Below are 20,956 nucleotides of genomic sequence, written 5' to 3'. Positions count from 1 at the left end.
CTCTGTTTCTTTACTAGCTTTTCCAGACCATATTTCACAGAACAGCCAGTGATCTCTTTAGAACACAGATTAAAACAAATCTTAAACTCATTAAGGTAAGGTGTCTTGCAGCTCTTTCTGTTAAATTTAAACTCCTGTTAGAGACCATCATTTCCTTCTTCGATACTACACTTTTACCTCTATCTTAAATCATTGCCGCTTTATGCTATTTTACTCTTTTAATAGATAGTCTTGTCCTCTACTTCGCTAATTAAAAAGAAAAACTAAGATATTGTGAGGGGCATTTTAGCTAGACTGTGGAACCAAGCTTAGCCAAGGTTTCACCATTTTGTATATCCTCCACCTTGATATGTTAGTCCTTGTATAGCCGCATTCCGGAGATAGTTTCAATAGTCACAACCCTCACTCCACTTGGTGACGAAAAAGCAGACCACCCCAGCCGCCACTGAGGGCAGTCCTATCCATAAATGGGACAGCATCACTAACCGTCCAATCAGTTTGAAACTATAACCTTGCATGCCAAAATGCCTTTGCAGTAGCCAATGAGTAATTGCTAGCTTCTTTCAAAATTTGCGCCACTCGTGACCCTATAATAGTCCCCTGCTTCCTCTGTTCGGGGCTCTCGCTATCTGCCACTGCATTGGTAGGTGCTGTGAGCCCGGACTTGAGCCCGTAATATACTCCCTTTTGCATTTGCATCAGCTGTCTTTGGATTCTTGAAGGCTATGCTCGCCGAGTCTGCTGATCTTGGGCACAACATAGACCACATCTTTTTTCTTAGAGATGTAACGTTTACTTAAGAGATGTAACTTCTGTCCCCGTTTGTTTCCCAGTGAAGGAGAGCTTCCTTCTGCTTTCCAAGTCAGTTCTGCCATCTGAGCTGCTGATCCCATTCTCTACGCCTCAGAATTCCCCTGCGTCATGACTCCTTTCACTTGTAGTCACAGCTGTTCTCTTCTAATTATACCCCTCCCTGTTTCTCCCTTCTTCATAAATTTCATTGGAGAAATGTTTTCTGCGTGTTGATCAAATCACATTTTATAGCACATTTGATTTTATTGAACATTAGTGTGCTGCTGATGGAGCTGGTATGATACACATTTTATAGGAAGCTGTCATAAAAGTTAAATAACTACACTGAGAGCCAATATTTATGTCCTTTCCAGCCCCCAAACTGTGATAAAACCTTGCTTTTTAGGTTATACATATCAGTAAAATCCTGATTAGTCTTCCCAGTCCCTCCACCTAGAGGTTGGTCCTTTTACTCTATTAATTTTTAGGTTTTTTTTTTCTTCCTGTTTCTTCCCCCAGCTTCCTTAGCGTCCTGGATGTGGCTAAACCTTTGCTTTAGATTTTATGCTTGGGTTTTCTCTTAAGCATGTGATTTGTCACTGGGCAAGAGGCACATCCAGGTGTTGTGGTTTTGGAATCTGTGGGTTTGGAGTGCGGGGTCCTTGGGTTCACTCTGGGAAAGGCGTCACCAGAGCTCCCCTTTCGGTGACACGCGGTGAATTTCCCAGCGAGTTTCTCCAGGAGGCAGAGACATTATATTTAAAGGGCAGGTTTATTAGGGAACAGTTAAGGACACTTGCATAGATGCAAGTGGGCAGGAAGAGCTGCTCCAGAAGGGACAAGTTTGCTGAGAGAGGCCTGCATGGTTGCAGGCAGGAAGGCTGCTGCCCTGCAGGGGGAGAGAGTTGGTGAAAAAAGGCACCTGCATAGTCACAGGTGGGCAGACGGAGTCCTGCCCCAGCCTGTGCAGAAACTGCATTGATACAGTCTTCTTCTGTTTGGGAGGAGTCCCTCCTTGTGAGCCTTCAGCTGTTTGGTGATTTTGGATAACTATGTAGAATCTTAAAGGGACCAGAGATTCCACAGTGGGCTCAATCTCCATATCTTTACCTTTGATGAGCCCTCGGATACCTGCTTGGATGTCATGCTTTGTAAACTAGGCGTCCATGCCTCAGGATACTAATACTAGTCTGGGCCTAAGGATACTAATTTCGCAACTGTGTCAATGGCTATGCTAATCCCTTCTACCCCCACCTCCTTGTGAGCCAGGTTTCTGGTCTTGTGGCGTACCTCCTTTTCAGTTTTTTTTTCTATTCTTGTCCTCCAGCAAAACTACAGCATTCTGAAACTCTTTCAAAGCCAGTAGTAGATCCACACATAAAAAAACCTGCACAAACTTGATGTTGGAAATTTTGAACTCCATTCTTACTGCTTTGAATAGTGCTGTTCTGTGAAGCTGTTTGATCTGTTTTTAGACCAATTGCAGTACTAGCCTGTATGCAAGTATACATTCATTCATTCTCTATATATTCACTGATCTTCAATGTGCCAGATATTATCCTGATCACTGAGGACATAGCAACGGACAAACAGACAAAACTCTTTGCCTCATAAAGGTTCTATTTCTAGGGGGCTCCCTGGTGGCGCAGGTGGTTGAGTTTGACGCTGTGAAGTTGTCCACGGCCTCTGCAGTATGGGTTCCGCAGGCCGCGGAGCAACCTGCATGGCATATCAGACATCTTCTGTCTCTTGGCTGCTGCTCCCCTTGTAACAGGGTGGTGCCCAGGAAAGGGGGAGGTTCCAGGTTTCCTGCCCCACCCAAAGGAGGGTGGAGTTGAGCAGGGAGAGAAGCTGCAGAGGAGACTGAGGAAGGAAGGAAGCAGGATGGAGCCTGAAGGAGACCTGGAGGAGGCATGTGGAGGAGAGAGACACGTGAAGAAACTGAGCTTGCCTTTTGGTTGTGGACTGGGTGAAACAGATGTGGGTGAGACACCCGTGGGGAGGTGACAATGGCAGATTTTATCTTGATTTTGATTTTGCTCTTTTCCTCCCAGACTTGTCTGGTTGTTTCTGATCCTTTTCTGTGGGTCCCCACTGGAAGGTGCTTTAGACTTGGGACAGGCTTTGGGGCCTTGCTCTGGGCCAATCCTGCTTGGGTGGACTTTTACCCACAAGGGAACTGGTAACTTTGGGTGCTTGATTTAGAAACTATATTCTTTGTTTTTCCTGTATTGTTTACTAATTGTATTAAAGTTCCTTTTCATTAAAATCTCATATGTTTTGTGTTGATGCGGCAGATGGCAGAACCTATTTAGAGCAGGAAGGTTTGTGGGGTCTGGGGTGCCCCTCTCCCTGCCCTGTAACACCCTCAGCAGTGTATTTCGGTCATTCTGCCTGTTCTGTTCCCTGCTCTGTCTCTGGTGAATCCTCTCACCCTCGCACACATCTGGCTTGTACCCTGGTTCTTGTATAAATAAAATAAATCTTTGAAAAAAAAAAGGTTCTATTTCTAGTGGGACAGTTTCATTCACTATTGTTTTAGTGAAGCAAACTCAGCTATTTCAGTTAGGTTTTTCTTTATAGGAAGATTTTCACACCTAGCAGCCCAATGACCCTCATCTCTTCTCCCACCTCTTCCCCTCATAAACTACTGATAAATACCTCCTGCCATCAAACAACATTCCTGAATATGCTTGTTCTGCACAGTTGATTATGCTCCCTCTCCTTGGAATGCTTTTTTTTCTGTACCTGAAAAAATTGTGTATTCTTCAGGATCAGCTTAGATTATCACCTCTTTGGTGAAGCCTTCCATGATCCCTCAAATCTGGATGGTAACTTCCACTCCTGAGCTTGCATAACATTTTGTATATAGAACTTTAACCACACCTTCTTGAAATTGCTTATTAGTATTGACCATCGTTTTTGTTAGGTTTAAAACTTGAGACATGGATTTCTGTCTTCTGTTTCCTTAATGCCTGCCATATAATGAATACTCAACATATGTTTAAGTGAAAGAAAAAAAATGTGGGCCTCCTTTGGTGGTGCAGGCGGTTGAGTGCCATGCTGTGAAGCTGTCTGCAGCCTCTGCAGTGCTGGTTCTATCCGGGCCAACCGGCGAGGGTCCCACATGGTGAGCCAGACCTCTCCTGTCTCGCCCGCTGCTCCCCTCAGCAGTGTACTTTGTCAGTCTGCCTGTTCTGTTCCCCACTCTGTCTCTGGTGAACCCTCCTACCCTCCCGCACATCTGGCCTGTACCCTGGTTCTTGTATAAAATAAATAAATCTTTAAAAAAAATAAATGAAAGAAAAAAATGAATCTAGATATGATTTAATGCAATGTAATATATGTATGACTAGTAAGATAGAAATGTAAACATCTGTATATTATAAAATAATACATCTCAAAGGAAATCTCAATTTTTTTTTACCTTTTGTTAATCATCTTATTATATATAATAGAAAAATGCAGTATCCTCTCATTCTCTTTTAGAGTCACTGCTCCCCTGTAAGAGTAACCACTATTCCGACTTCTAGCTCGGAACTTTTGGTTCTGGATTTAAAAAGAGTAATGATGAATATCTTATTTAAATTATGTGAAAATGCACTTACTAAAAAAAAAAATTTAAATAATTGGCATCTGTTTCTGTTTTCTCATTTAAGAGTTGAATTTGAGATTTAAGTTCCTTTCTGTTTTAAAGTTTTATAAATCACATATTTAAAACTTAAGGGTTTCTACTTTACTACTTATATAACTCTCTGATAGTGCAGCATTTATTAAAATTCAAGTATTTAATATTCACAACACCACTTTATTCCTAAATTGAGAGCTTAAGTTCTGACCACGTACTTTTAGTGGTTCAAAACTTCCTAAAGTCATTGGTTGTTATTGATCATGTGCTTTCACAGAGTTGTGTAGCTGACAGAGGATGCCAAAATATATAGTTGATGAAGTATTTAACTGTTGCTTGACAAAAAATGCTGTATTTCTTGATTTACTGGAAGGTTTTAGGTATTCGGAAGGGGAGAGTTATCTCTACATCGGTTTCAGCAGTAAAGCAGAGTGTATTTTGATTTCATAGAATTTTTATAATTTACATTGTGATTCCCTTTTTGGGGCCCACAATCTTTGGTCAGGGGAAGGAAGAGGGGCTTATTGGGCACTGTAGTTATTGGAGATGGTATTTGAATACATTTTCCTACTGAGTAAGCATATACTGTTTTTTCAAATGTAATTATATGCGATGGTCATTTATACCATTGTTGAATTTATAATAGCTTCTCTTTTATGTGCTTAAGCACTAGCTACAAAAATAGGACGTGTTTGAAAATTTTATCACTAACAAGAGGATCTTATATACAGAAACATGGGGAATTACTGATTTAGAAGATTTAAACTGCATTAATCTAGTAGTTGTTCATATAAACTATCTGTCTTGTACAGGGACACTGCATTAGGCTGTTGTGTTTTCGCCTTTCTAACTAGTCACTTAGAAGCATAGCAAGCTGAACTGTTGAACTTTTTCCAAGGTGGATTCTTCCATATCACTTTTCCCCTCCCTTTTCCCTTTGTCACTTTCACTTTAAGTCTCTTTTTTAAGACTAGGGGAGATTAAAAAAAAGATTAGTGGAGAATTGTGTTCCCTCTTGGTTAATACAGGCAGAAGAATGTGTGAAGAAGAACAATGTCTTACTACAAACAAATAATGACTTCATTTGAAGGGTATATCTGAGGAAAATACCACCTTCCTTGTTAAAATGGAAACTAGGCTTTCCAGGGAGCAATGAAAAGAGCATCCTGTGGGAAGGAAAGGACAATGCTATTTCTTAGACTCATCTTATACCTCCCTTTTGGATGGACTTGGCATAATTTCCCTTGTCCTCATACTATCCTTAAGGGATACTGTTTTCCTTTTTATTCTTTTAAGTCAAACTTAGTCTCTCATTTTTCCTGGTATAGGAAGGTAGAATATTTAAAGGGGATTATTTATTTATTTATTTATTTTTTAAATAATAAATTTTATTTTTATATTCCCCATACAATTGCAACCCCCCCATTTTGACCCCAATCCCTCCCCTTCCACCCCCCACCCCCCAAAAAGTGTCTCTGGTTCATAGTTTTTTGTTGATTTTGATTTTCACTTTCTTATAGTTATTCATTTTCCTGGTCCCTTATTTAAGTTTTCTAGATTCCTGCTATGAGTGAGACCATCCGGTATTTTTCTTTTTCTTTCTGGCTTATTTCGCTGAGCATGATCCTAAAGGGGATTTTTTATTTTTTTTTTTTATTTTTTTTTTTAAGATTTATTTATTTATTTTATTTATTTTTTTTTTTTTTATAAATTTTATTGTTATATTCCCCATACAATTGCAGCCCCCCATTCTGACCCCAATCCCTCCCCTCCCACCCCCGCCCCCCTAAAAGTGTCTCTGGTTCATAGTTTTTTGTTGATTTTGATTTTCACTTTCTTATAGTTATTCATTTTCCTGGTCCCTTATTTAAGTTTTCTAGATTCCTGCTATGAGTGAGACCATCCGGTATTTTTCTTTTTCTTTTTGGCTTATTTTGCTGAGCATGATCCCTTCCAGCGCCATCCATGTTGCAGCAAATTGCATGTGTTTATCTTTTTTGAATGCTGAGTAATATTCCATGGTATATATGTACCACATCTTCTTGATCCAGTCATCTATTTTTGGGCATTTGGGTTGTTTCCAAAGCTTAGCTATTGTAAACAGTGCTGCTATAAACATAGGGGTGCAGGTGCTCTTTGGAATTGATGTTTCTGTGTCCTTTGGGTAAATACCTAGGAGTGGAATTGCTGGGTCATATGGAAGCTCTATGTTTAGTAGGTCCAGAAATCTCCACACAGCTTTCCACAGTGGTTGGACCAGTTTGCACTCCCACCAACAGTGCAGAAGAGTTCCTAAAGGGGATTTTTTAAATGGTCCTCACAAAGTAAAGTGAAAATAAATAGGAGTCATCCATGATCTTGTTAGCCCCTGACCAAGGGATACTTGGGCACCCCAAACTGTTAAGGGGTACATGCTCTAAAATGGGTCCAGCCATTCACCACACAAAAGCAAAGAAAGCAGATGCTTAGTATGAAAGATCTTTAATAGAATTAGTGTGCGTAGAGAGGGATGAGAAGAAAGGATACTCCTAATAGTATATCTTTTTTGTTTTTTATATCCAAAAGGGCAGGTTTATTATAAAAGGGAGAGAAGAAAAAAGGCTACTTGCATAGATGCAAGCAGGTAGAAAGGGCTGCCTTGAAACCTGTCTTTTAGACAGGTTTGCTGAGAGAGAGGCCTGCATAGTCACAGGCGGGCGGCCTTGAGGACAGCTGCCTCCGCTGAGGGAGGTCGGTGAAGAGAAGCAGCAGCATGGTACATGGTACAGGTCCCGGGCAGGCAGGAAGCTGCTGCCCTGTAGAGGGAGAGGGTTGGTAAAAAGAACCACCTGCATAGTCACAGGTGGGCAGGACTACTACCCCTAATAATAGTTTCCTGCTAACCCCCACTCCCCCAAATTACCCATCCCATTGTGGACAAATGTGCAGCAGAGTCTGCCCAAAGCAGGGCTGCTGAGACCCAAAAGCTTGCCACAAGTCTAAGTTACCTTCTGCCATGGAAACACAAGAAAGGAGTTAGGAAGGTCCCAGAGAGCTGGGCCAGGAGAGAGGCAGATCAAGGTAATAGCTGCCATTGTCTCTGCCAAGGATCAGGAACTGCCTCCCTACCTGTCTCATCCACTATCTCTTCCAAGTGTCTCTACTCCATATCCGTCCATTTGTCTCCTGCCTGCAGTGCCAGGTACAAATCCGAGCTGAAAAAGCCAGAGCTCCCAAACCCATTCAGGTATAGGACAAACGTGACTGCCCTTGTTCCCAGACCTCCCCCCTCCACATACATACACCCCCCCTCCACTGAAGTCAGAATCCCAGAGTATTGGAAGTTTTAGTCCTCAGTACCTGAGAACTCTTCAGCATGGAGATGGGGTTGTAATCGGTAAAAACTCCAGCAGTACAGTTCATTCAGGATGTCACTTACTGGCTCAGCTTGCTCCTTACTCTAAAAATCTGGCTCATAAAATAGTGCTTGCTTCTCCCCTCTTGTCCTAGGTCTACGCCTGTGTGAGAGACAGTTTAGCCGGACTCGTAGACATTCACCCTTCTCCAGCTATAGACTAGGACTTGCCTCACCCTCTCTGAGAGCTTGTTCTTCCAATATGAAGGTTTCTGTCCTTCAGCGGAGATCTAGCTTGCCTAGAAATAAAGTCAGTTTCCATTTAGGAGCTCTCGCGACATCACGATACAATTCCATAGTTCATGTAGGGGGGACACACCAAATGGAAGAAAGGGTCTTATTTTAGCATTTTTGGATTAAAATTGGAAACCAAGCCCCTTTGATTTATTAGAGGAATGAGTCCATTTTTTTGGTCCTATATATCTGTAGGGTGAGGTAAAAATGTCAGGCTTTTCTGCCCTCCTGCCATTAGGATAGATGAGGGAACCCTGGGGTCCCAAATGCATGCCTGATGGCGGGCATCTGGAGTGGGATGTGGGCATGCATAGGTGGACACACCTGGGCTGAGACTGGGCTTTTAAGGGTGGCATCACGGGGACGCCAGCAGAAGCAGAGAAGCGGAAGCAGAACCGAGAGGCCAGAAAGAGTGAAGACTTGCTGGGGGCTGGGAGGCCTGCTGTGTACCTGGTCAATCCCAATAAAAGCCTGCAAAAGCCACTGAGGGCTCCAGGACTTTCTCGCCTCCTTTACCTGGTCTGCTGGAATAATAAAAAACCTGCCCTGTGCCCATTCCTGCCCTTTACAATATCTCCATGTATCATTTTTGTATCTTTTGAAAAATTTCAATTAGCTGTGAATAAGTTTATGAATACAGCCAACTGTATCCTGAGTTGTCTAAAACTGAAAGCTACTGATAAGAGTCAATGCTATTTTTCCATCAATGGATTAATGACTGAAATATAGCTGTATAGTAACGATAAGTGTGTCAGTTCAGTAAAAAAACCAATATTCCATGTATTCCTCAGTATTTTTTGGCAAATCTAAGAGAAAGATACTACAGTTTCCCCTGCTGAAGGCAGTCAGCCCTATGTGTAACAGTGTGTGATAGTGATGCAAACAGGGTGTGTTTTACTGAAGAGAGGATTAGGTAAGGGCTAAAAGCATGTGAAAAAGAACTGTGTGTGACTTTTACTTATAAAAAGGGCAAGTTTTCTCATGGAGAAGCATAATTATTGTAAGTAAAGTGCCCCGAGAGGGTGATTGTGCGGATGATGAGGGACTCTGTGGAAAGCCCCAGCAGGAGCAGGTACTTGGTAGGGGCACTTGTGGTGCTCTCCCTGCCTCCACGCATGCATATGTGCTGCCCCCAAATTGCCAGTCAAGCTGTGTCTGCAGGTGCATTGTTCTTACAGGCTTTTCTGGCTGTGAACTTGAATTTTGAAAGTCCACAATAAATTGATTTAAGTGTGTTCTCCTTCCTTGTTGCCTACCTGTTCTCGTGGGTCTCTTCTGTATAAGGTGAATGTAATGGCAGGGACTCAGAGCAGGATCTTTATGACCCAAGCAGACGGGTGAAGGAGGAGAGAGTCCTGGAGACCTCGGTGGATTTTGCAGGCTTTTATTGGGATTTACCAGGCACACGGCAGGCAGGGGTGCCTCTCGGCCCCCAGCAAGTCTTCACTCTGTCTGGGCTCTCCCGCATTCTCTGGTGGGCTCTGCTGCTCTGCTCTCTCGCTTCTCTGCTTCTGCTGGCGTACCCATGACGCCGCTCTTAAAAGCCCAGTCTCAGCCCAGGTGAATCCCATCTACCTATGCCCACACCCTACTCCAGGTGCCCGCCATCAGGCATGCATTCAGGACCACAGGGTTCCGTCATCTGTCCTAATGGCGGGAGGGTAGAACAGCCTGACACTTTTACCTCACCCTACAGTGAAGAAGGGGAACATCATTTTAATTTCATTTACCATATTCTAGAAAAGATCTAGAAAAATTAAGGTGTATTTCCTTTTTGAGGCCATGCTTGTGTTGTTTTTACGGGGCTATCATTTATATTATTTCAATCAATCAAATTGCAAAAATCAAAGTTCTAGCTGTGCCTCTGACCAAGGATTTTCGCTAAGTCATTTAATCTCTTTGAGCCCAATTTCCTCAGTTGAGCAACGCAGATCACATGGCTTCTAAGGCCCTTTTCCTCTTGTTTTGTTTGTGATTTATAACATTTGTTTATTCGGGAGCTCGCAGCCCCAGTTTTCAACAGCAGAGGGCACAAGACCCCTTAGTGTCCTGGGCCTTTAAGGTGCTGGAAGAGCTACAATTTGTAGCCACAGGTTGATATCCTTGGTGATATGAAGGACAGGACCCAAGAAAATTCTGTCAATAATGTTTTGTAAGGAAGACTCCCACTGCCCTTTTGGCTATTTAATATTTAGATGAAGCACTCAAAAAACCAGATTTTCAGCATTTTAAGTCTCCTTCCTATAATTCTGTAAAGAGCTGCATCATCTCTCTCCAGCACATTTGTCTCATCTAAATACTTACTTCATGCTTAAGGAGTATGCATATGAGATGGACAGGATAACTAACATTTACTGAACACTTACAATTTATCCAAAACTATAACTCGTACTTTAGGTACATTTTTCCTAATCACCGAAGCAATCCTTGGAATTATGTGTTGTTTCTATAGGAGGATACCAGGGCTCAGGGACATTAAATAACTTCTTGAAGCGTCATAGAGATTGAAGTTTAGGTCTCTTAACTACCAAACCTGCTCTTTCTCAACCATAACCAGCATTTTACTCCTTTTTGCCCCAAATAAGCAAGTATGGATGATTGCTAGGAGTAAGATATCTTTAGAGTGGCCAAACAAGGATGTTTGACTTTCTCTAGTTCAGAAGTTCTTCTGGACCTACTAAACATAGAGCTTCCATATGATCCAGCAATTCCACTCCTAGGGATTTACCCAAAGGACACAGAAACATCAATTCCAAAGAACACCTGCACCCCTATGTTTATAGCAGCACTATTTACAATAGCTAAGCTTTGGAAACAGCCCAAATGCCCAAAAATAGATGACTGGATCAAGAAGATGTGGTACATATATACCATGGAATATTACTCAGCATTCAAAAAAGATAAACACATGCAATTTGCAGCAACATGGATGGCGCTGGAAGGGATCATGCTCAGCGAAATAAGCCAAAAAGAAAAAGAAAAATACCGGATGGTCTCACTCATAGCAGGAATCTAGAAAACTTAAATAAGGGATCAGGAAAATGAATAACTATAAGAAAGTGAAAATCAAAATCAACAAAAAACTATGAACCAGAGACACTTTTTGGGGGGTGGTGGCCGGGAGGGGAGGGATTGGGGTCAGAATGGGGCATGTGCAGTTGTATGGGGGAATATAAAAATAAAATTTATTATTTAAAAAAAAATTAAAATTAAACCAGAAAAACAAACAAAAAAAAAACCCAGAAGTTCTTATGGCCTTTGTTATTCTAAATGGAAGCTTTTCCTCTGAGAATATGTTTTTCCCCCAGAGACCTGTTACAGGAGTTATTATTGTTGTGTAATTGCAGTAATGTTGGCTTACATTGTTGTTGGTATTTTGGAAGTATATGATACCCCCTCCCTCTTTTTCAGGTGTAGTGTACCCACCACCAAATCAATTTTTAAAAAAACTTACATTTTAAAATAATTTTAGATTTTCTAAAAATTTGCAAAAACAATACAGAGTGTTCTAGTATAGCTTCATTCAGCTTTCCTGGATGCCAGCCAGGAAACTGATATAATACTGTTAACTAATCTGTAGACCTTATTTAATTTTGCCAGTTTTCTCACATATGTCCCTGTTTCTGTTTCTAAATCCAATCCAGGATTTCACATAACACCTGGTTGTGTCTTAACTCTTCAGTATTCTTCAACCAGTGAAACTCAGTGCTTTGTCTTTCATGATTTTGACCTTTTTAATGACAATTTTTGACATTACTTTGTGGAATGTACCTCAATTAGGTTGGCTGATTTTTGCTCATGATTAAATTGAAGTTATCCATTTTGGAAGAGTAGCAGAAGTGATTTGATCCTCTTGCCTCACCTGTAGTCATACTGGGGGACCATGATACTATGTTTTATAACTGACAGTGTTAACTTTGAGAACTTGATTAAAGTTGTTTCTGCCATGTTTCTGAGAATTTTTTGTTTATATTTATATGTGTGTGTGTATACATATATACATGTATATACATACACACAAACTTTTCAAATTTGAAATCTTTTGACTGGATTATTGAAATGTTCAAGTACATTTTGTTAAACTATGTAAATGTTTGTTGGCTGCTTTTATCGGGTATAATACCTCATTTTATAAGAAGGCTAGATTCTGAGATCAGTGGGTAAAAGTAAAACTCTCTTTGTTGACATCACAAGGACCGAACAACTCTCCTGAATTCAATCACAAAGACATGAAAGATTATATCTCCCTATCAGATAGTTTGTTGCTATAATCAAGAAAATCAAAGAGATAAATTAAAATGCAGAAAGTCAAGTCAAAGTGTTATGAGAGAACTCATAAGCTAACCGAGGAAATAAAACTTGGAAAAACGAGTAAGCTCAGAAATAAAATTAATGAGCACAAAGTAGGTATTTTAACTTTAAGTAAGAAAATAACAGAGATTTAGGATGTAAAGAGCATAATCAAAGAGATAAAATCCAGAGAAAGCTTATAAAGCAGAATTGACCAAATGAAGATGTCAGTGACATGAAAGATAGTAATACACAAATGAACCATATGAAAAAAGAGAAAAATAAGATTTTTTTTTAAGTGAAGTGCCTCGAGAACTATCTAAGTCTCATCTTAAGGATAACAGATATCAAAGAAGAGGAAGAGAGAAGGGCACTGAGAGCTTATTCAAAAGTAATGGAGAAAACATTAATATAAATGAACTGAATCACCAATCAAAAGGCACAGAGATGCTGGCCGGCTTATAAAACAAAGCCGAACTTTCTTTTGTCTTCAGGAGATCCCTCTGACTGCCAAAGATAAACATAGACTCAAAGCAAAAGTTTGGAGAACAACCCTGCCAGCAGTTGGGACACTAACACAGGAGTGACAACGTACTTATGTCAATAAAAAAGACTTCCAGGGCCTCCCCTGGTGGCGCAGGCGGCTGAGCACCGCGCTGTGAAGCTGTTTGCAGCCTCTGCAGTGCCAGTTCGATCCCTGCCGGCCACGCAGCAACCCGCATGGCGAGGCAGACCTCTCCTGTCTCACCCGCTGCTCCCCTCAGCAGTGTGTTTCATCAGTCTGCCTGTTCTGTTCCCCGCTCTGGCTCTGGTGAATCCTCTCACCCTCCCATGCATCTGGCCTGTACCCCGGTTCTTATATAAATAAATAAATAAATAAATAAATAAATAAATAAATAAATAAATAAATCTTAAAAAAAAAAAGACTTCCAGCTAAAAAAGGTAAACAGGATGGATATTATATAATGACTAAAGAATCAGTACCTCAAGAGGAAATAATACTTACCAATTTACATGTGCCAAATGAAGGAGTATCAATATATATAAAGCAACAATTAACAAACCTAAAAATGGACATTAACAGCAACAAAATATTTGTAGGTCTTCAGCACCCTCCTTACATCAAAGGACAGATTAACCAAAGTCAGCCTTACAGGAGACATTATGCTATATGGGCTTAATAGAAATTTATTGGGCATTGCACCCCCCAAAAAAGCTGAGTATACATTCTTCTCCGGTGCACAGTCTCAAACATAGGCCACTTGTTGGGACACAAAACACGTGTCAGTAAATTTAAAAAGATTGAAATCATATCAAGTGTCTGATCACAATCATATTAAACTTGAAACTAGCCAGAAGAAGGAGGTGGAAAAGAACCTTCACATATATAGAAATTAAACAACATGCTAGAATGATTATAGGGTTAATGGGGAAATCATAGAAGAAATTAAAAAATACCTGGAGACAAACATGAAGACCTTCCAGAATGTATGGGCTGTAGCAGAAGCAGTACTTAAAGGAAAGTATATAGCACCACATTATAAAACAAGAAAGATCTCAATAAATAAATAATCTAACCTTTTACCTTCAGGAACTAGAAAAAAGAAAAGAAATGAAACTAAATGCCAATAGAAGGAAATAATGAAAAATAGAGTAGAAATCAATAGAAAAAAGATGCTTGACATTTTTTTCTTATTATTCATATTAACAGTATTTCTTTTATATAAGAACAGATTATCAAAAGATAAATGAAACCAAAAGCTGACTCTTTGAGAAGATGAGCAAAATAGACAAACCTCTATAGACTCTATGAGAAAATGGAGAAAACTCTAAGAAATGGAATCCAAAATGAATAGGAAATATTGCAGCGGATGAGTGAGAAATACAAACGATCATAGACACAAGTATGAACATCTTTAGGCCAGTAAATTGGATAGCCTAGAAAAAAATGGATACATTTTTAGATGCATACAACCTGCCAAGAATGAACCAGGAAGAGATAGATACGCATAACAAACCAAGAAAATCAAAATGTGAATCAAATATCTCCTAAAGAACAAAACCTCAGGATTAGATGGTTTCACTAGTGAGCACCACCAAAACTTCAAAGAGGAACTAATACTTATCCTTTTCAAATCTGAAAAAATTGAAGGGGAAACACTTCCAAATACATTTTATTTTATTTTTTATTTTTATACAAGAGCTGGGGTACAGGCCAGAGGCACAGGAGAGTGAGAGGATTCACCAAAGACAGCAGGGAACAGAACAGGCAGAAGGACCGAAGACACTGCTGAGGGGAGCAGCGGGCGAGGCAGGAGAGGTCTGCTGCACCATGTGGGTATCTCTCTGGCCTGCTGGGAATCGATCTCGCATTGCAGAGGGTGCGGACAGCTTCACAGCACACGCTCAACCCGCTGAGCCACCGGGGAGGCCCAAATACATTTTATGAGGTCACTGTCAACCTAATACCAAAACCAAATAAGGTTATCAGAAAAAAGAAAAAAAAAATAGAAACTGCAGTCCAGTATCTCAATATCTCCAGCTGTTTATATTGAGAACCTCAGGCTCAAGCCAGTAATTATGTCTGCTAATTATAACTTGATAAGATTTTGAGTGCTGCTTTGCACTCCCTGATGGATCAGTTCATCTTATAGCTTCCTTGCCCCAAATGTCAATTAAATTTATTGGAAAGAAACATATATAAAATAATTAAATAAATAAAGAAATTTAAATTAAAAAAAGAAATTTACTGTAAAGTCCTACTTCATTTCACTGGAGAAAGATAATGGACATAGAAATCCTGGCCCTTAGAATTTCAGTTATAACTAGGGACGCAGTTTATAGATCTTTTCAGTATCCTGTTTAGTTTTTGAATTTTGATAATTATAAGTTTGAATAATTAAGATTCAGATAGTTAGGAATGTCTGCTTAAAAAAGCAATGGGTTCATATTGCTGTTACCAATTCAGTTATAACATTGTTCTAAGTGGCTACTTGATGTCATAATTACATATTTTCTCTTACACTGAAATTCTTGACCACTAATAGCATTGCTTTATCTTATAAAGAAATTAATTTAAAAAAAAATCCACTACTAATACGTCCAATAAAACCCCAGAAAGCTAAAACTTTTTGTGATAATCTTTTTGTATAGGTTGAATTTAATGGAAATTTTTTTTTATTGATCTCGTTTACTTTCCATTGAAATTTATCTGATTTATTTTGCTTTTATTACAGGTTGATCATTTTGGATTTAACAATGATAAGACTTTTAAACAACGGTACCTAGTAACTGATAAGCACTGGAAGAAAGATGGTGGAACAGTACTTATCTACACTGGTAATGAAGGGGACATTACCTGGTTTTGCAATAATACGGTATGTGGAGACTTATGAAATTCCTATGCTTGCTTTGTCTTTTTGTTATCTTAAAGTAGAAAAAAAATGTTTTGAATATATATGACCAAGTATTACTTTACTTGTGAATTTTTTAAATTATAATTTTGGGGTTACATTTTTACTTGTTCATATGTATACATGTTCAGTTTTCTACCAAAAAGCTAAGCTGTGAATTGCCTTTAAGTGTGGACTCAATCATGTTTTTTCTGTTGCTGATGTCCCGCATGGTACCAGATACTCAGCAAATGCTTGTTGAACTCAGCTGAATTGAATTGAAAGCAAAAATACAAACCCAGTTACACACACTAATTGCATTTTGCATTTCTGATTATTTCCTTAGGAATGTTAAGAATTTGTTATGTTAGTTGAAAATAATTCCCCGAGAAATGGGATATGTTTCTCTTAGGTCAGTGACACATGAAGACAGGACTTATTTTCCATCAGATTCCTGTTCTGTTATTCTGAGAAAAACCAAGTCTGCCTTGCTTTTCTTTCTCTTTGTGTGACTTCCCTTTTATGCCAAGGCCACAGGGCAGCTTCTCCTGTTCACTTACTTTTCCAGTTTCTGTTCTTTATTGTTATAGGCAGGCAGCTGTGTCTGCCTCCACCAGCCTGTACTGCTCTGCTGGGCACTGCAACATGACTGAAGGCTTGTGGGGAACCTATTACCTCAGTAGTGGTAGAAAGAAAGAGATACTCAGTATAAGAATAGTAACAGAGAATTGACTAAAGGCAATACTAGAAGAGCAAGTTCTGCCTCTTTCCTATTCCTAGACACCCTCATTTACATACTAAAATGTTCTGATAATGTTTCTCAGCATTCCATTACTGAGAGGCAGTCTAACATAGTGGTCAAGAGTGAAGACTTTAACCAGACTTTAATTCAAGTTTGAATTCATATTTGCCATGATGTTGTGTAACTTGGGCAAGTTTCTTGTCTTTTAAGTGGGTATAATAATAATAATATCTAGGGGGGCCTCCCCCGTGGCACAAGGGGTTAAGCACCGCACTATGAAGCAATCCGCAGCCTCTGCAGCACAAGTTCAATCCCTGGCGGCCAGGGAGCAGCCCATATGGTGCAGCAGACCTCTCCTATCTTACCTGCTGTTCCCCTCGGCAGTGTACTTCAGTCAATCTGCCTGTTCTGTTCCCCACTCTGTCTCTGGTGAATCCTCTCACCCCCTGCACCTCTGGCCTACACCCCAGTTCTTCTAGGCATAAGTAAATAAATCTTTTTAAAAAATAGTATCTAGTTCATAGTGTTGTATGAGGACTAAACACAAATCAGGAATGTGAAAAATGGGAACTGGTATAAGGGGCTCAAGATTAACTTGCTTTCAGTTTAAGATAGGATATAGTTAACAGAACCCTATATATTAAGCAAATGGTAACCTCAGAACAAAACCGCCTAGAAGAAAAAGGGAGATAAAAACAGAATCCAAACACCACACAAGGGCTAGCTTTCAAAATAAAAGCAGAAAGAACAAGAAAAGAATAAAAGAACAGATAAAAATGCAAAAACACCCGGGTAACAAATAACAAAATAGCAATATGCTTGTATATCAATAATTTTTCTAAACTTCAGTGGTCTGAACTCACTAATCAAAGGCACAGAATGACCAGTTGGATCAGAAACCAAAACCTAACTTTCATTTGTCTCCAGGAGACCATCTGACTCCAAAGATAAACATAGACTCAAAGCAAAAGGTTGGAAAACAATCCTGCAAGCAAATGGTATACTTTAAAAAAGCAAGGGCAGCCATACTTAAATTAGATAAAATATGCTTCCAGCTAAAAAAGGATCAAGGGACAAGGATAGACATTGTAGAATTAAGGGATTAATAACATAAGGAAAACATAATGCTCATATTTATGCAACAAAAGAAAGGGCGTCAAAATACGTAAAGCAATGATAAACTTAAAAACAGTCATTGAAAACAACAACAGTAGTAGGGTACTTTAACCCCCACTTAACATCAATGGACAAATCAACCAGACTGAAAATGAATGATGAAAGAACAGCCTTAAATGAGGAATTAGAACAGATGGGCTTAATAGACATTTATAGGTACTCCACTGCAAAAATGCTAAGTACACTTTCTTCTCTGGTACACATAACAACCTTCTCAAAGATAGACTATGTTGAGTCATGAAACAGGTGTCAGTAAATTAGACTGAAATATCAAGTATCTTTTTCTGATTTCAATGGTATGAAACTAGAAATCAAAAAATGATAGTATGTAGGGACCAAACTATATGCTACTGAATGACTATTGGATTAATGAAGCAACCAAAAACCCTGGATCAGACAGTTTTACTAGAGCATTGTATCAGACTTCAAAGATGAACTAATGCCTATCCTTGTCAAATTCTTTGAAAAAATTGAAGAGGAAACAGTTGCAAATACATTTTGTGAGACCAACATTACCTTGACATCAAAAGCAAACAAGGATATCAGAAAAAAAATGAAAATTACAGACCAATATCCTCAAAGAGATAGATACAAAAGTCTCAAGCAAATCTTGACAAAGCAAATTCAATAATACACTAAAAGGATCACATACTGACCAAGTGGAATTTATTTCAGGGATGCAAGGATAGTTCAACATATGCAACTCAATTCATGTCATTCACCACAAAAACAAAAGGAAAGAAAAAAAGTCATGTTATCATATCAGTACATGCCAGGGAAACATTTGAGAAAATTTAACATTCATTTATTTTAAAAAGTCTCTTAAAAAAGGGGGGGGGATAGACAGAAATTACCTCAACATAGCAAAGACCATCTGTGACAAACCTACAGCTCACATCATACTCAATGGTGAAAAACTGAAAACTTTTCCTCTAAGAATGCCCACTCTTGCCATTACTATTAGCATAATGTTGGAAGTCCTAGCTAGAACAATTAGGCAAGAGGAAGGAATAAAAAGAATTTATTTTAGAAAATAAGAAAGCTTTTCACTTTTTTTGGTAAAAGATTTATTTATTCATCTATATAAGCACTGGGTACAGTTAGAAGTGCGGGAGGGTGAGAGAATCCACCAGAGCCAGAGCTGGGAGCAGAACAGGCAGACTGACGAAGTACACTGCAGCGGGTGGGCAGGAGAGGTCTGTGTGCCATGTGGGACCCTCGCCAGTGGTCGGGGATTGAACTGGCACTGCAGAGGCTGCGGGCAGCTTCACACCCCAGCGCTCAACTGCTGTGCCACTGGGGAGCCCCGAAAGCAATCACTTTTTACAAAAGACCCTGAATAGCCAAAGCAATTCTAAGAAAATAGAAGAATGTTATGCTCTCAGACTTCAAATTTTACTGCAAAGCAATAGTAATCAAAACAGTATGGTATGGGAATAAAAATAGACACACAGACCAATGGAATAGAATTGAGAACCCAGAAATAGACTTATATGGGCAGTTAATTTTTGACAGAGAAACCAGGAACATACAATGGCAGAGGGAAAGCCTATTCAACAAAACTGGGAAGGAAAACTAATGCAAAAATAAACTAACATCAAAATGAAAAGCTTCTGCACAACACCAAAAGATACCCTACTGAATTGGAGAAAATTTTTACACATAGTATGTCTGACCTAGCGCTAATTTCCAAAATCGACAAAGAATTCCTATAACTCAACGAAAAGAAGAAAACTCAATCAAAAAATGAGTAGAAGAGCTAAATAGACACTTCTCTAAAGATGACATACATTTGACCAACAGGCACCTGAGAACATGCTCATCATCTCTTCTTATCAGGGAAATACAAATCAAAACCACAATGAGATACCACATCGCACTTATGAGAATGGGCTATATAAAAAAGACCAGAAACAGTAATTGGTGGTTAGGGTGTGGATAAAAAGGAACCTTTATATACTGTTGATAGGAAAGTAAACTAGGCCAGCTCTATGAAAAATAGTATGGAGGTTTCTTAAAACTTTAAAAATAGATCTTCCATATGATCCAGCAATAGCCCACCAGTATAAAAACTCCTGTGTTCATTGCAGCACTATTAACAATAGCCAAACTATGGAAATAACTGACATGCTCAAGTATAGATGAATGGATAAAGAAAATTAGTATATATGTGTGTGTGTATAGACTACATGTATGCACTATATGTATATATTCTACATATTTGGAATATACTCAGGTATTTAAGAAAAGATGAAATCTTGCCATTTGTACCTATGTGGATAGAGCTGGAAAGGATTATGCCAAGCAAAATAAGTCAGAAATAGGAAGTAGGAAGATAAGTACTGGACGGAATATGAAAAATAAAGTGAAGGAATAGATAAAACAAATCAAAATAAACCCTTGAAATATGACAGCAGAATTGAGACTACCAGAAGTGGTAGGTAGGAGAGAGGGAGCAAAGTTGGAAGGGGTCTTAATGGACTATGGAAGGTTATTGCTACTTTGGTGGTAGGCATTGTCTGATAACATTTGTGGAGGTGTGAATCTATAGCCCTAAAACATATGTAGTGTTATAAATCAGCTTCACATTAATACATGTAAAAATAGAAAACACAGCAGAACAAAATAATCAGAAATGTTGGACCAATGTTGTAACATAATGTTATTAAATGTTATTATGTTACATGGACCTCTTTTGAAAAATGAAAATACTCCTGAAATAATGCCAACAAATAATCACTTAATATAATGTGAATTGATTTAAATAAATTGCTTCTTCTCTAGCCTGAGTTCAATTCCATAGAACTCTTTATTTGGAAGGGTGGTCTTTACCCTTAAGAAGCTTATATTCTGGTAGGGAGAGACATACTTGTCAGCAGATAGTGTAGCACAGTAATAGAGATATATACCTGACAGAGTGGTGATGAGAGGAGGCATAATCATCAGAGGAGGGTATCCTTGAGCTGGGTATCACAGGGTCTGTGGATAAATGGCAGGGAATGAACAGGTTGTTAGAAGAGAGAAAAGTGATTATTGCAACCATCACAGATACCAGTTTAAGGACTCCATTCTCACAAACATTCAGTTTTTATAATGATTTATTGATCAAAACAAACAAGCTTTCAGATGTTTTTTGTCTCAGTTGGGGAGTAGCAGCTTGTTAGAAAGCAACATTGTGCACTAGGAATGACAGTTTCAATTGGTGCTAATCTAAATTGAATTGATTTATGTTGACTGTGGAGGATGCTTTGTTGAGAAGGAGTCTGAGGTCACAGCTGAGGTAAGTGAGAAAGTTGCAGTAACTGATG

The 20,956-nt window shown here is 39.2% G+C and overlaps 1 protein-coding gene across 1 annotated transcript in view; it reads left to right on the top strand.

The window, feature by feature from the left end:
* Nucleotides 1–20,956, top strand: part of PRCP (prolylcarboxypeptidase) — a gene marked incomplete at both ends in the record, with an annotated part of 79,834 nt that overhangs the window by 18,911 nt on the left and 39,967 nt on the right. Inside the window, one exon of the mRNA XM_084237027.1 lies at nt 15,575–15,715. Within this exon, the coding sequence (XP_084093153.1) occupies nt 15,575–15,715 (141 nt within the window). The remainder of the gene's footprint in view (nt 1–15,574; nt 15,716–20,956) is intronic.

The sequence above is a fragment of the Talpa europaea genome (assembly GCF_964194135.1).
Source record: "Talpa europaea genome assembly, chromosome: 1".
NCBI classification, from domain to species: Eukaryota; Metazoa; Chordata; class Mammalia; order Eulipotyphla; family Talpidae; genus Talpa; species Talpa europaea.
This window is presented reverse-complemented; position numbering and strand designations above follow the sequence as displayed.